Source organism: Anser anser, assembly GCF_964211835.1.
Source record: "Anser anser genome assembly, chromosome: 5".
NCBI lineage: Eukaryota > Metazoa > Chordata > Aves > Anseriformes > Anatidae > Anser > Anser anser.
Window position 1 is genome coordinate 13106781 of NC_139725.1, and position 13752 is coordinate 13120532.

Consider the following 13752-nt stretch of genomic DNA (forward strand, 5'->3'; position numbering starts at 1 on the left):
ATTTGATCAGACTGTAAATATAGTAAACTGTGTGGAAAACAAGCTAAAAATTGATGTTCTATCCCTCTATTACTGTAAATTCATAACAGAGTAGAGAAAGGGAGTACCAAGAAAGAATTTACCTAACATGTAGTACTCATGTATCTTAGGAAGTTTCCTGGTCTTGATTGCCAGTAAGAGTTAGGCTACTGAGAAACTTGAGCACAGAATGCTGCAGTGGTATATGGGTTAATATTTATACTTAAATCAGTAGTTTTTCTGAAGGGTCTTGTACATAAATGCTATATTAATCTGTCTAAACACTACTGTTAGTTTTAAAGTTACCAAAAATGTGTTTTCTAGATTATTTGAATACCAACAAAACATGAAATCCAAATGAAAACTGAAAACAAATTCTGCTGATGCACCACTGATTCCATACGTGCAAAATGCCAAATCACATACCAAAGCATGCCTGTGACTATGTGCTGATTGTGGATGAGAAGGTTTTAACTTTTGCATTTTAGCTGGAGCCAGGACAAAATCTTGTTTTATATTCCTGTCCCCCTGAGATAACAATTCCTGTGGGTTGTAACATAATACCCAAACTTGTACATGCTTTTGGAAACAAGACTAACCTGCCAATGTGGGAGATCTTTATCCTTTCATCTGGTACCACCTCCTTGCCATTTTTCAACCAGATTCCTTTCACATTTTCATCAGAAACTTCACACTTGAAGACAGCCTGGTCACGTGCCTTCACTGTCAGGTCCGCAATGCTCTGATAAACTTCCAGCTTTTTCTCTGATATTGCGAGAATAGTCAGTACAGAAATCAACAAATCAGCATAGATCTGTTAATAAACAGTTGGTGTGGCTTTACTGAGTAGAAAAGGCTAGGGCTGAGCAAGCTGTTTGTGGAAAGGTGAAATATGAAGGAAAATCCACAGCATGCAGGGCTTTAACAAGACTGATAGCTAAGCACCTGTTACTATCAGGGTATCTGTTACATCCGGCACACAGGTGTGAGTTCTCCTTGAGGCCTCTGTTATCAAACCTAATGCCACCTATGAAATATTCTTTTTCCCTGGCACAAGGATGATGCTACCCCTCTGCACTATCCTGGAGAAAGTTACCTTCAGCCTGTTTTCATGTTTTCAGATTCTCCAGTTTCATAATATTACCTGTGCTTACCTTGTACAATTAGTTCGGCGACTGATACCCCACCATTGGTTTTCACGGTATAGTGTCCACTGTCCTCCTTGGTTGACTCATTAATAATTAGATACTGCTTTTTTCCATCTTTCTTAAATCGGTATTTGAATGTTTCTTCCCGTGTCAGCTCAACTCCATCCTTCTCCCTGCAATGCCAAATGGTGTTGAGTTATTTTTCTATGGGTGGAAGAGGTAAGTAAGAGTCAGCTCAGTGTTACTAGAGATTGAAAGACACAAATCCAATCTTAGTAGCATTTCAAGTTAACAAAAGCGAGGCTATTTCACAAATGCTATCAGGACCAGAACTGCTAGGGACCGGAATCTTACTAGCTTGACCATGATTTTTTACTGCATATTTGACTTTTGGTTCAAGGTTGTTCTTTCACAAGGAATTTCTTAATTGTTATTACTTATATACTATAGATACACATGACAGTGTAATACATGTTGTAGAAGATACAGGGATGAAGAAATACCTCACCAGCAGTGAAGGTACTATCTTAAAAGTTGCCATAAGGTAGTAAGGACTTGCTGAATAATGACTTAAGTCTTCATTTTCTTGATGTGAATTGTAGTCATTATAATTTCATGGTTTGTGGACATCAGTAAAAGAAGAAAAATTTAGGATGGATTTGAATGAAAATGTATTTTGGATTTTTTAGTCCTTTCTATTCAAGGATGCCACAGTATAGTTAAGACATTACTAAATTAAGCTTCACCATGCAGCCTGAGAGGAAATTTAATTATTGTAATTTCCAATCATCGTGAAAGGAAGCGAGCAGAGAGGATTCAATCTGTTTAGTCAAGGTCACACAAAAATATGTAAGACTTTTTATAGCTTTCCTGTCCTTAATCCTAAAGAACATAAACAAGATCCAAGAAAATAACTTGGAATTTCTTCAGCTTGACCTCCTTTTGTAGCCTTTTATATTTTTTATTATTAGAATGTATTATCTGAATACCACTGCAGTTAGTAGACTTTTTTTTTTCTATTTGATATTTATGTGAAGAAAAGTAGAAAAAATGTAATGCTTTTAGTAAAGTAAGAGGTTGCTTTCTATCTAGTGTTATTTTCCTTCTTTGTTGCTAGTGACTATTCAGCTTAACAAATGTGCTTACAGGCTAGGAAATGGCAGTGCTGCTTAGGGACTCATTAGAATGCTCTATTTCTAATCTCAAAGTAGATACGTGCAAAGAAACCTTTTGCCTGTGTCAGAGTCTGCTGATGTAAATCACAGATTAAAGCTTTAAGCAGAGACATGCATCCTAGTTTGTGATTTAGATGTACCTGCTGCAACTTCACTTCAAAATAGCTCCAGTTTATCCCCTCCTAACTGTTCTTTAGAGTACAGCTTATTGGAATTTACAGTTGGATTAGAAAAACCCTGGCCTACCGTCCAAATCACAGGGCTACAACAATAGTGAGGGAGGAAGCAGAATGCTTGCAACACCACATGAAACACAGTGCTTAGTGTTACGCCAGGATAATGTTTCCTCTGCTTGCTGAGTGGCAGGAGTCTGATGTCAGGTGCAAGATGTTCTCCTAGGCTGATGCTCTCATGTATGCACTTAGTTCTGGAGCAACTGCTACAATCCAATGCACAAACCTTTGTTGAACTGCTGAGAATGGACTATAATCTAGAAATTCAACACGCTGCTGTGACAAAAACAGGCACACACATGCCGTGGCTACTGTTCCAAAGATGAACTTCTAATTTATTTTGGCGATGTATTTTGACATGTGAATTGTCAAAGATATTTCAATATTCTCTTCAGCCCTTGGTTAAGATAGAGATCTCTTGAAATCTTGTCTAAATAATGAAAATAGACTATTTGCAATGAGCAGTGTCTTAAAACCCCAGGAAGGGAATAGTATATTTATCTTTTGTTTGATTTAGTGACTATCAGATTGCTGATGAGTATGAGCAGAGTGTTTGCAGACGGGTGTACTGACAAATGGTATAATGATAAAATTATAAACCGCAAAAGAGACCTCCCAGGCATCGCCTGACTTAAAATACTCTACTGCTGCGGTGAAAAGGGAAAAACTTTATATAAAGAAATATTATAGCCCCTCCCTTGGTAACTAGAGCGATGAAGCAGAAATATCAACTGATACTAAATTGTAAGAAGAGGATTTAATAGAACCCTGGAAGCGTTAGTTTAAGGACCACTCTAGGTCATCTCATCCAAACTCACAGATACTAGTGACATGGGAACTGTGTAATAGTGGGGGGACACAGATTTATTGTTATTATTACATTACTACAGTTTGTTTTCATTTGGAGCTGTTTGGAACTTTATCATTTGGATGATACATCCAGCATTCAGAGATAGAAAAATCAAGTCAAAACTACATATTTTATTACATCTTTTTCTTCAATAATTGTATTATTTCCAAGGCCATCTGAAGCTTAGAAATGACTATTCCTTAGTACTGTGTAAGAATAACATGAGATCTTTCTAGGTGATTGAGAGGACAGTCTTTCCTGATCACTATGAAGAGTCCCACATGATGAATTCTCCAAGCACTAGTCTGATGGCCACGCTTAAGAGGCTGGAGGCCTTATCTGTCTTGTGCAAGTCACATATTTGCTTCTTTTCATGTGCTTGTGACTTCATCTCCTAGGTTTAAAAGGTGCGAGAACTGTAACAGGTGCCTTTAGCTAGTGCCTGTTACTTAGCTTAAACTGTAGATCATTTAACCTAAAAGGACATAAAACCAGAACTGTTTCTCCATACCATATTTCATGTTTTTTCCTGGACATTTCTTTCCTGTGTCCTTATAGCCAAAGAGCACTGACTGAGTCTCCCATAAAAACAGTTATGTTTTGTAGATATGTGTAGTGTAAATATCTAGCTGCTCAGTTTTCTGTTGCTATGCACTGAAGAGTTTCTCTGACCACTTGCTGCATTTCAGGCAGAGACAGCTGCCATTTTGCCCTTGTCACAGCAAATGCCCATCCCACAGATAACAGCTCTGCAAGATGTATGGGAGTCGTTCAAAGGCATAGGATCAAAGTGTGGCAGCTGCAATGTGCCCTGAGAGGGACAGATATGGTTGTCCCCATCTCTTGTGACCAGGCATCTGTAAGCAGTTCCTGAACAATAGCGCGTGTGTGCCTGTGCATGTGGTTTTAATAGTGTAATGCATATGCTGTACCAGCTCTTGGGCTCTATTTAAATTCTCAGTTCCTTCCTTTGGGAGAGCAGATGAGTGATAGCACTTTCCAAGAATGTAATGGGCATTGTGGGAACAGTTGATAACCATGTGCCTGAAGCTGTTAACAAGCACAAGAGAATTTCATCTGGTAGAGAAATGAAGTGAGAACAGTGTGCCTAAGGCCTGGTATGTGAGCACTGTCTGCTGTGCCTGCCCAGGCAGTATGAACCTTCCAGCTTCCCCTCAGCTGGAATGCCCAGCAAAATGGACTCTATTGGCACAACGTTTGTCATCTTAATCCCTCTTGCTGCATATACATAATGACTGGCTTTGCAGGATCACCACAACAGATGCGTTAAAATAAGTCAATGGCCTTCCCTCTGTCTCAGCAGACACTGACTTTTTACCTAAGGAAAAAAAAAAAACTCACTGCAATTGAGAAGAGCAGAGCTCATCACAATGTGGATCTGATTAGTCTGTGTAATAGTTATGCGTTGCTGTCAAGCATTTAGAAAACTTTAACATTAACAGCTTAGTAGAGTCAGTAGCATCCTGTAGCTGCAGAACAAGAAATTCTAGAGACACTTATAAAATAGCTAGATTTCATTTGTTTTCTATAATGTTCTGGCCTCTCAGTTTCTACTCAATATTTGATATATAGAAGGAGGATAAATACTTTTTTTCTGAAAGCACTGATGTAGGATGCCTTCATCCTTTTTAGTCCACAGCTCTTCTCCACAAGCACTGGTTCTAGAATGTCCCATGGAGGAATATGGCCTGTTTCTTATTTGCTGTGTTGTGTTTTTTTTTCCCTTTTTCTATTCCCTTACCATTTTACAGTAGCTCCTTCCTCAGACACTTCACACTCAAACTCCACTCTCTCTCCAACCATCACCATCTGGTCCTCCAGTGGGTGAGTGATCAGGATTGGAGGCTCTGGAAATGAAGAGGCCTTTATTAAAACAATATTCTGAAAGGCTGAATGTCAGTGGTAGGTCTCAGTCAGCGCTCTACAGGAAGAACCCCTGGCAAAATACATGGTGATGCTCTCTGAGTTGGAACTTAAGATTTACTATGCTGGATCACATTACCAAGGTTATCAGATGACCTTTTGGTATTTACTTCATGAGAGAGAATACAAACATAAGATTAATCTGTTTTCATATAAATTCCAAAATTCTCAGACAGAGGCATTATTTTTCTGTACTACTTGATCTGCTTGTAAAGCTTGAGGTACGTATTTATCTTGAACAGAATCTAATTTCTAAAGTAAGTTTTTAGCCCTATTCTTGGAAAACAAAGCATTTTCCAAATGAGAATTAATAATTGTTACTGAGCTATCTTCCTGTGCTTTCTCAGTTGCAACTATAGGGAAAGTGTCTTCCTTTAACTGTAAGAAAAATACCTACTTTGACAGATCTCAGATTTTGTTCATATGTTTGAGAATTTGCTTTGAGATAACTAATTTGAGAGTAAATAAGGATTTAACTAATTTGATGCTAAATGTTAGGGGGTAGGTTTTTCTGCCATTGCTCACCTTTTACAAATAATTCTGTGAAGCTCTTCTCCTCACCTACCACACATTCATATGCTGCATCGTCAGCCAGAGAGCAGTGGTTTATGGTCAGAATTCTCTTATTCCCAACAGCTTCAAAAATATATCTGAAAAGAGAATCTAAGTGTAATTATCTGAGACTCTCTCCTTTGGACCCCGTCTTACCCTGCCAGGCAGAGAAGAAAGCTCCCCACTTCTTTTCTGACATCAGTGGCAAGGTCTGTTAAGATTCCACCCACTGAACTGCAGTGGGCAGAAACAGTGTTTTAAAAACAAGCACAGGGGATTATGGAGATCACTCCATACTAAACTGAGGCATACAAACTCCTGTGAATGGTGTTGGAATGCTGGTGACTGTAGATGCTTTTCTAACACAGACACAAACATGACTACTTACCATCAAAATTCCTCATCAAGGCTCCAGAACCAAATCACAGAAATTTTGGTTTTACAATGAAATTTTGGTTTTACAAGCATGCTACAGCAAAGTATATCCCATATAAGAAAGAATTTTGAACCCTGGATATATACATAAACAACAGAGCATAATCAGAGGACTTACTTGCTAAGTAGGTAGATGTGAGCATCCCGTTCCACATGTAGATATACAGAGCACAGGGAAGAAAAAGGAACAGCCATGAGAACAGTAAACTGGCCACAACTCAATATGCTATGTAGATTCTTTCATGGCTCCTATTTCTCCCTAATTTACTTGTTTCTTTCTAAGTATAGCTAGCTTTTCTACTTTGTCCATGCTTCAGGCCATTCTGTTTAGGTTCTCATACTTCTAGTTTACCTGCCGCTCACTTGGATCTCCTGTCCGTTCTTCAGCCATTTCACGTCAGCATCTGGATTGGCAACTTCAACCACTAATTTAATCTTTTGTCCTTTGTCCACTTGGTAAGCTGGATCCAGTTTCTTGAGGAATGCTGTGATGAAGAATGATTTTTAAAAAGAGAATCTTAATTATTTTTCTTTCTTTCTTTCCTTTTTTTTTCTTGACATTCTCTGTCAAGAAAGTAAATCTTCATTCTCTTTCCTCTTGTTTAATACCGTCTTAAACCTTCTGCACCTTCTGCATCCCTGTTTGCATTTTTGCCATTTCTTTTTGTCTGTTCTTCATCCCATGCTGTGTTGTTATTCAAGACATATAATTGATATGTTATTCATTAACATGGAATGAAAGGCATGTGATATTAACTAAAATGAGCAAAGTAGAATATTCTAAATCAGACACAAATATGTATTTCAATAGAGTACTAAATAGATTTACAGCTAAGTGTGACCACAGGAAAATGATACTTATCTTCTCAGTACTAATGAAAGGCAATTTACCGTCTCTGCTTCTGACTTTTAATACAAATTAGTTAAAAGTAGGTAATTTATACTCGACAAGACTAGAAGAGGCTCAAGAAACCCAAATGCGTCATGCTTCAAGTGTTTTTAAGAAACCTTAATAATGGAAATGAAATGTAAAGATCATGCAAAAATTGGAAAAGGAAACTGTATCACACTCATACTTCCCATGCTCTTGTGCCTGGCTGCTGTCCAGTTAATGTTAATATTTGAAGAACTCCCAAACAAGAATATACATACAAATGTATTTGGAAGAAATAAAGCTTTCCAACCTGTACTTTTTTTCTCTTCCTTCTTTATGCGTTTGAGGCGTTTCAGCATCCCACGCAGATCTGTGATACCATACTGAAAAGCGATTTTCTCATATTCAGAAGGAGGAGCTTTCCTCAGAATTTCCCAGACATCTACCTCAGGTTGTGATTCAGTTTTTCCATCACCTCTGCAGAAAGATATTAGAATATTTGAATGCCACTACTGAGAGAATTTTAAAACAGCCATAGGCTTGGCAAGCTATATATAGGTTTGATGAAACCATTTCTTAATAAAGAATTTAGCAGTCTAACTTTTTACTATATTATTACCCAAAATAATGAAATTAAACAGCAGACTAGTTTTATTCAAATTTGTATATATGATGATTAAAATCCAAACACTGTTCTAAAGGATTAACTATCTAATAGCCAAAGTTAAAAAATTGTAACTTTAGGTAATGTAAACACAGGGGGATGTACTGTCCTGTGATGATCATATGCAAAACATGGCAAAGCAAGGAACAGAACTGATATCTTGAGAATATTTAAAAACAAGGTAGTTGCATTATGTTAACAAGAAACGAGTCCTTTTCTACTCAGGACATTTTTCCTGCATTCTAAAATGAATCGCGGATTACTAAAATATCTATCATCATTTATAAAGGCAGTTGTTGGCTTTGGTCATCTATGAAACACAAAGGCACTTACACTGATGAGTATTAGCAAATGAGACAATATTTACAATGGATGACTTATTTTATGGTTTAACCAAAGAACTAGTGATTTCAGAAGCATTAATGTTTGCTTTAGCAAAACCAAGCGAAAATTCGGGTGTCTGGCTTTGGGAAAGTCATTCTTTTCCCGTCATCATATTTTAAGTTAAAAGTTCACAAATTAAGAAAGAAATTGGTGTAATCTTACCGATTTACAGAGCGCAAGAAGCTGCTGAACTCAAGAACGATGCACAGAAGCGTTTGGAAAAGCATGCAGCATCCCAATAGGCAAGAAAGAGGGCATCATGTGTTAATACAAGAGAGCCATGAATGTCATCTTCACCTTTAGCAGAATAAGCCTGTGCTTCAGTAGCAGGGAAACGAAGGAACTCGTGCAAAAGCTCTGAAATAGGCTTAAGAAAAATGCTGTTCCCTAGTAAAATCAAACTCACGCAGTTTGTACAGTTCCACTCTGCAATCTAAATGATAAGTGTAAACGCTTCTACTTGTTCCTAATTATGACAGATGGATTTACAGGGAAATAAGTAGCTTTACTTAGCGCTGTCTTCTTGGAGTTGTTGCCTGTCACTGCTTGCATTTTGATAAACAGAGTAAGGATAAAACTTTCTTAAAACTTTCTGTAGTTTACCTAAACTTCCTGTGGTTGCTGTTTCTGTTATCACCAAGACCAAGCAAACTTCCAGTGCAGCAGAACACTCTCATATAATGAAGTCGTGTACAGTGGTAAACCCCAACAAACAGATCACTTATGCAGCAGGCAGTGCAAAGAAAAGTGGAGGATTATGGTGTGTGTGTTTTCATTTTTTTTTCAGGAAAAGAACAGTCCCATTAGTCTGTGAGAAATACTGTTACTTGAAAAAGCATGACTGTAGTCAGTCTAGACAGCAGGTGTAAGCAAATATTTCTAACACTCCTGTGATTTCCCGTAAAGAACAAGAGAGTTATGTTTATTAAAGTACTTTGGATTTCCAGCATCATTGTAGCTCTTGAACAGAAGGAAAAACCCAGTGAATGCAAGTTGAAATACGGCATGCAATATCTCCTGTCTTTGGAGTGGCATAGCACTCGCTAAGCACTAAGCCCTCATTCACTAGCGCTCACTGGATTGATAGGTGTATCTGAAGTCTGGACTCTATGCAGTAAGTGCAGTCTACTGAGTATTTGCTTTGTCATAGCAGTGCATCCACGTTACCCACGAATTTAATCCAAATTGCTTTTCTCTATCTATCTCCCATTTGCTTCAGGATTACAAATAGTCTGTCATTCTGCAAAGCAGAAGGGAGGACAAATGAACTGATTTGTCAGCTGATTTGTCAGATAGACCAAGATCTTTTAACATAACCAGTTCTTGGACAAGTTGCTCTGATCATACCAATGAACATTAAAATATTTCCAAATACACATGAATTGGAATAGATATATACGTACATAAAAGTAGGAATATATAATATTTCTAATAAAATCTGTAGTAGCACAATTAACGATCTGCAGGGCAAATTGTATCTCAAAAAAAAATATAAAATCATAGGAGATAAGAAAGGCTTAACAGGTTCAGATATTCTCATTTTCCGTGAGTCATTATATAAATATTGGTGGTCTTCTCTGTATATCTGCCTAATTATGTGCTCATCTATCTACACCCCTTTACCTGAAAATTTGTGGGTATCATTATTCATGAAGTTTTCTAAAGTATTTTGTGTGAGCTATCTTTAAATGCATCATGATCTAAATCTTCCAATTTGGAAGCAATTCCACAGCCTAATATATCTCACAATTGAGAAGACTTCCTGAATTTTTGTTTTAGCTTTTCCATTCGTCAGCGTCATCCCATTTTTAGATCTGGCAATACCATTTCAGTGCTGTTTCAATGCTGTTTGCATGCAAGCAGAAATAAAATAAATTTGAGCCCTTATGCTCAGAATGTATTTTCTTCCTCCTAAATACTAGTATTTTCTAGTTACAGGAGAAAGCTTTAAGTCACATTTACATAACAAAATTGTACTAAAAGTTAAAGGTTATCCTTCTTATAGTGTTGAATTGAGTTCTGAAACAGAAGAAAAACTTTCTATGCCTCTAAGAAAAAGTTTCCCCATCCCACTAGTCCTTTTCACCATTTTATATTTGCTAAAATATTCTTTTTGATTACATAAAGCCACAGTGAGACTGTACTCTTCCACTGCCAACAGGAACTAAGCAACGTATGAGAGCTTGCACTCCTGGAGTTTCTCCCACCCTTACACTACTCTCCGTGACACTGGGGATCCTTATCCAGAGCGATCACCTCATAGGTTAAATATGCACTTGGGGGCATTAAGATGCAGCTTAGTGAATCTGCTGTAAATGGAATATGCAGCTGATATGTTTTAAACATGTGTGGAGGGGTTAAAAATAGTTTCGTACATCCCAGAGATGGTTCCTTCCTATCCCATTACTGTCAACTGATTGGACCCTGTCAGCTGTCACCTCCTTCAAGGTCTCCGCTAACTTTCCCATTTAATAGTTCTGTGACAGCTGTTCCCTTCCTCTTCCCAATGACCTCTCCTTGGCCCATGACATCTGTATGTCAACACCAGTTAATTAAATTACAGCAATAGGAGATACAGTATTAAATGAAGCTGTTTCTATTACAGTGGTAATGTTCATTACCTCTGGATTGAGGGCACTTGTAAATTAGGTGGGACAAAGCAGAAGTGGTGAAAGAATAATCTTCAATTCTATTTGAATCTACATAGCTCTTGAGAGTTCCTCAGCATGAGGTCCTTTTTTTCGGTCCTATTCTAATGAAAAATACTTTCATTCCATGGTAAGTTTTTATGCCTTTCAGTTCTCATTAGTATAGGAGTGGTCTTCAACCTGTGTTGAAGTCACAGGAAAGTAAGTCACATGTACATAACAAAATGGTATTGAAAGTTAAAGGTTATCGTTCAGGTTGAACTGAGTTCTGAAACAGAAGAAAAAATCTCACTTTCTATGCCTCTAAGAAAAGGCTTCCAACTGTGCACAAAATTAAGCAATTTTTTTTTACCTTCCTTAACCTCCACTTACTCAAAATTTTAAAAGAAAAAAATTAAATATTAAAAAAATATATTTTTTTTGCCTATAGAGATTAGAATGTGAGTCTAGTGATGAATGTTTATAGTAACTTCAGGAGCCAGAAAACGAGGGAGTGACCATGGGCAGTAATCAGAAGCATGCCCAGAGTAATGGGATGATAACGATCAATGGAAACCTTACCCAAAATTAAATATTTTGTAACAGGGAAATCTGTACATTTATGGAATAGGTGATTTTGGTAATATGTTTGCTAAACATGTTTATGGGTGTATGGAACAAACCTTGAGAGCATATTTGATAGGCACCAGCATACAAATTATGCAAATTATCTGTGATCAAAGAAGAGGTTCCCATTTCTGCTTTCTAAAACAATAGGAATTTAAACTAACAGATTATTGAGAAAATTTGATAATTCAAGCACTATTTAAAGCCGCTACTCAAAGAAAGCAATGGTGAAAAACAAAGGACATGCAGAAAAAAACATATTGATTTGTATGGGATAGTTCGTCCTTAATTTCTAACTGCTTAAGAGCATTTCTGTATCAGAAATTGGCAGTTGATAATTTTCATACTATATAATTGTTTGTCATGCTCTACATCTAAGATAAAAATGCATGCATTATTTCAAACCAAATGGTTCTTATATTCAGTCTGACCCATGCATTTATAATCAATCAAAGTAGAAACCTTACTCTCTGTTGTCAACAGTGGAATCCAAAACATCCAGATTACAATGGTAGTAAAAAGAAAAAAACATATGTAGAGAGATTATGAAACAGATGTGTCAAGGACAGACAATGGGAAGAAGAAATTCCACCAAAAAAAAAGTGCAAGTAAAAGCAAGAAAGAAGAGTTAGAGAAAAAACATTAAAATATATTATATAATATTTATACAACACAGAATATTATTGTAAAAAAATGTTGTATGTAGTATATATAGTTTTATACTGTAATAATAATAGTAATGTTTGGATATCTAAAAATGCTTCTCTTCCTAGTTCTCTCATGCCATGTGTTGTGAAAACTTAGGGTAAAAATTTCTTAGTAAACAGCATTATAAACAAGTATTGTAGTTTATTTATTTATTTATTTTAGTGGAAAGTTTTGGTGGAAGCAACTAATTGCACTGGTCCCAGTCTTTTCTTTCTTGGGAAAATAAAAAAAATAATAATTTATTTATTTGCTCCAGTATAAACCCAGCAAGAATGCAGGAAGTCTTGACTATTTGGGGAAGTTGCCATAAGTACTTGTTATCCTTTTTCCATTCAGAGCTGCTTTAGAAAAATTGCAAGGATTCTGAACTTATTAAACTCCTACTTGCTCTACTTCTAGTGTTTTCAGAGTTATTCTACAGAAGGTAATTTTATTTCTCTAAGATTAGTGGATTTTACTCACCTCTTTTTCAGTAGGGCACTGAAATTCAACTCTCCAGCTTCGTCATGTCCCTCAGTACTGTGTAGTAACAGAAAAATGTAATTAGTTTTAGAAGGAAATGGAAATGAAACTATATCATGACATAGGTGATAGATTTCTGCAGGGGAGTAGTGGATGGGTTTAGAATGACTTAGAATGTGCTCTGACATGGGACGTGACGTAATTAGGCTCTTTTTCCATATTGGTCTAGATACAGGTTTAAGGAATTTGTTCAATGAACTTGCATTTTTTCTGTACTGATTAAGAAGAAAACTGTAGAGGTTATTAATTTGGTCGTAATATTGATCTGGAATATATTGGTTATCATGTAGATGTTGCAGAAGCTCTCATTTAGAATCTTTAGTGCTTTTAGGAAGCTGTAGTTTCAGGAGTATGGATATTGTTTGTAGTGGGGGCAGTACTAAACCAACCTTTTTGAGGGACATCCTCAAGTCCAAAATCGCTTTTTTATTTTTTCGTAGTATTTTATCTAATATACCCAGCTGCAATTTTTTAGGGCTCTTTGCGATTCCAGAGTTCATTACCATGAAACAAGTATCACATTGCTGGTGCTTGGGAGAGCAAAAGGAGGAATCCTGTGATCTGACATAGAACCTGAGATGAGGTTCAACATACAATTGTTCAAAAAGCATCATGGCAAGCAATTGTGATAAATTGATTGATGAGAACAAGAAGCAACCAGCAGGAATTTTTTGATACGTAATGATAATTGTCATATGCTAAACTCAGATGGAGCACACAATGTAATTTTTGGTGTTCTGAGTCAAATGTGTTTTAGCTGTGATTCTGAATGTTTGAAGTACAGATCTACTATGAAAACTTAGTACAAAGTCTCTAAAATCACTTATTTGGGCTTAGTTCCTAGAAAAAAATCACTCCGGAGATGTGTTTTGGAAGTACTAAGCTGACTGGGAATTAAATCTATTTCCTGATTATTTATCGTTCAATTTACAAAAAAAAAAAAAAAATCTTTTTGTGCATTCAGGCAGGGTTTAGAAAGTCAAAATGAATT

At 36.6% G+C, this 13752-nt stretch overlaps 1 protein-coding gene across 3 annotated transcripts in view; it reads right to left on the bottom strand.

The window, feature by feature from the left end:
* MYBPC3 (myosin binding protein C3) overlaps nt 1–13752 on the bottom strand; it is a 68277-nt gene that overhangs the window by 29344 nt on the left and 25181 nt on the right. For all 3 annotated transcript variants that reach the window (XM_083840445.1, XM_083840444.1, XM_083840443.1), the window contains 8 exons: nt 12702–12758; nt 8440–8463; nt 7540–7706; nt 6708–6840; nt 5894–6018; nt 5187–5292; nt 1173–1339; nt 618–783 (listed from right to left, as the gene is read on the bottom strand). In XM_083840445.1, coding sequence (XP_083696571.1) covers nt 618–783; nt 1173–1339; nt 5187–5292; nt 5894–6018; nt 6708–6840; nt 7540–7706; nt 8440–8463; nt 12702–12758 — 945 coding nt within the window. The remainder of the gene's footprint in view (nt 1–617; nt 784–1172; nt 1340–5186; nt 5293–5893; nt 6019–6707; nt 6841–7539; nt 7707–8439; nt 8464–12701; nt 12759–13752) is intronic.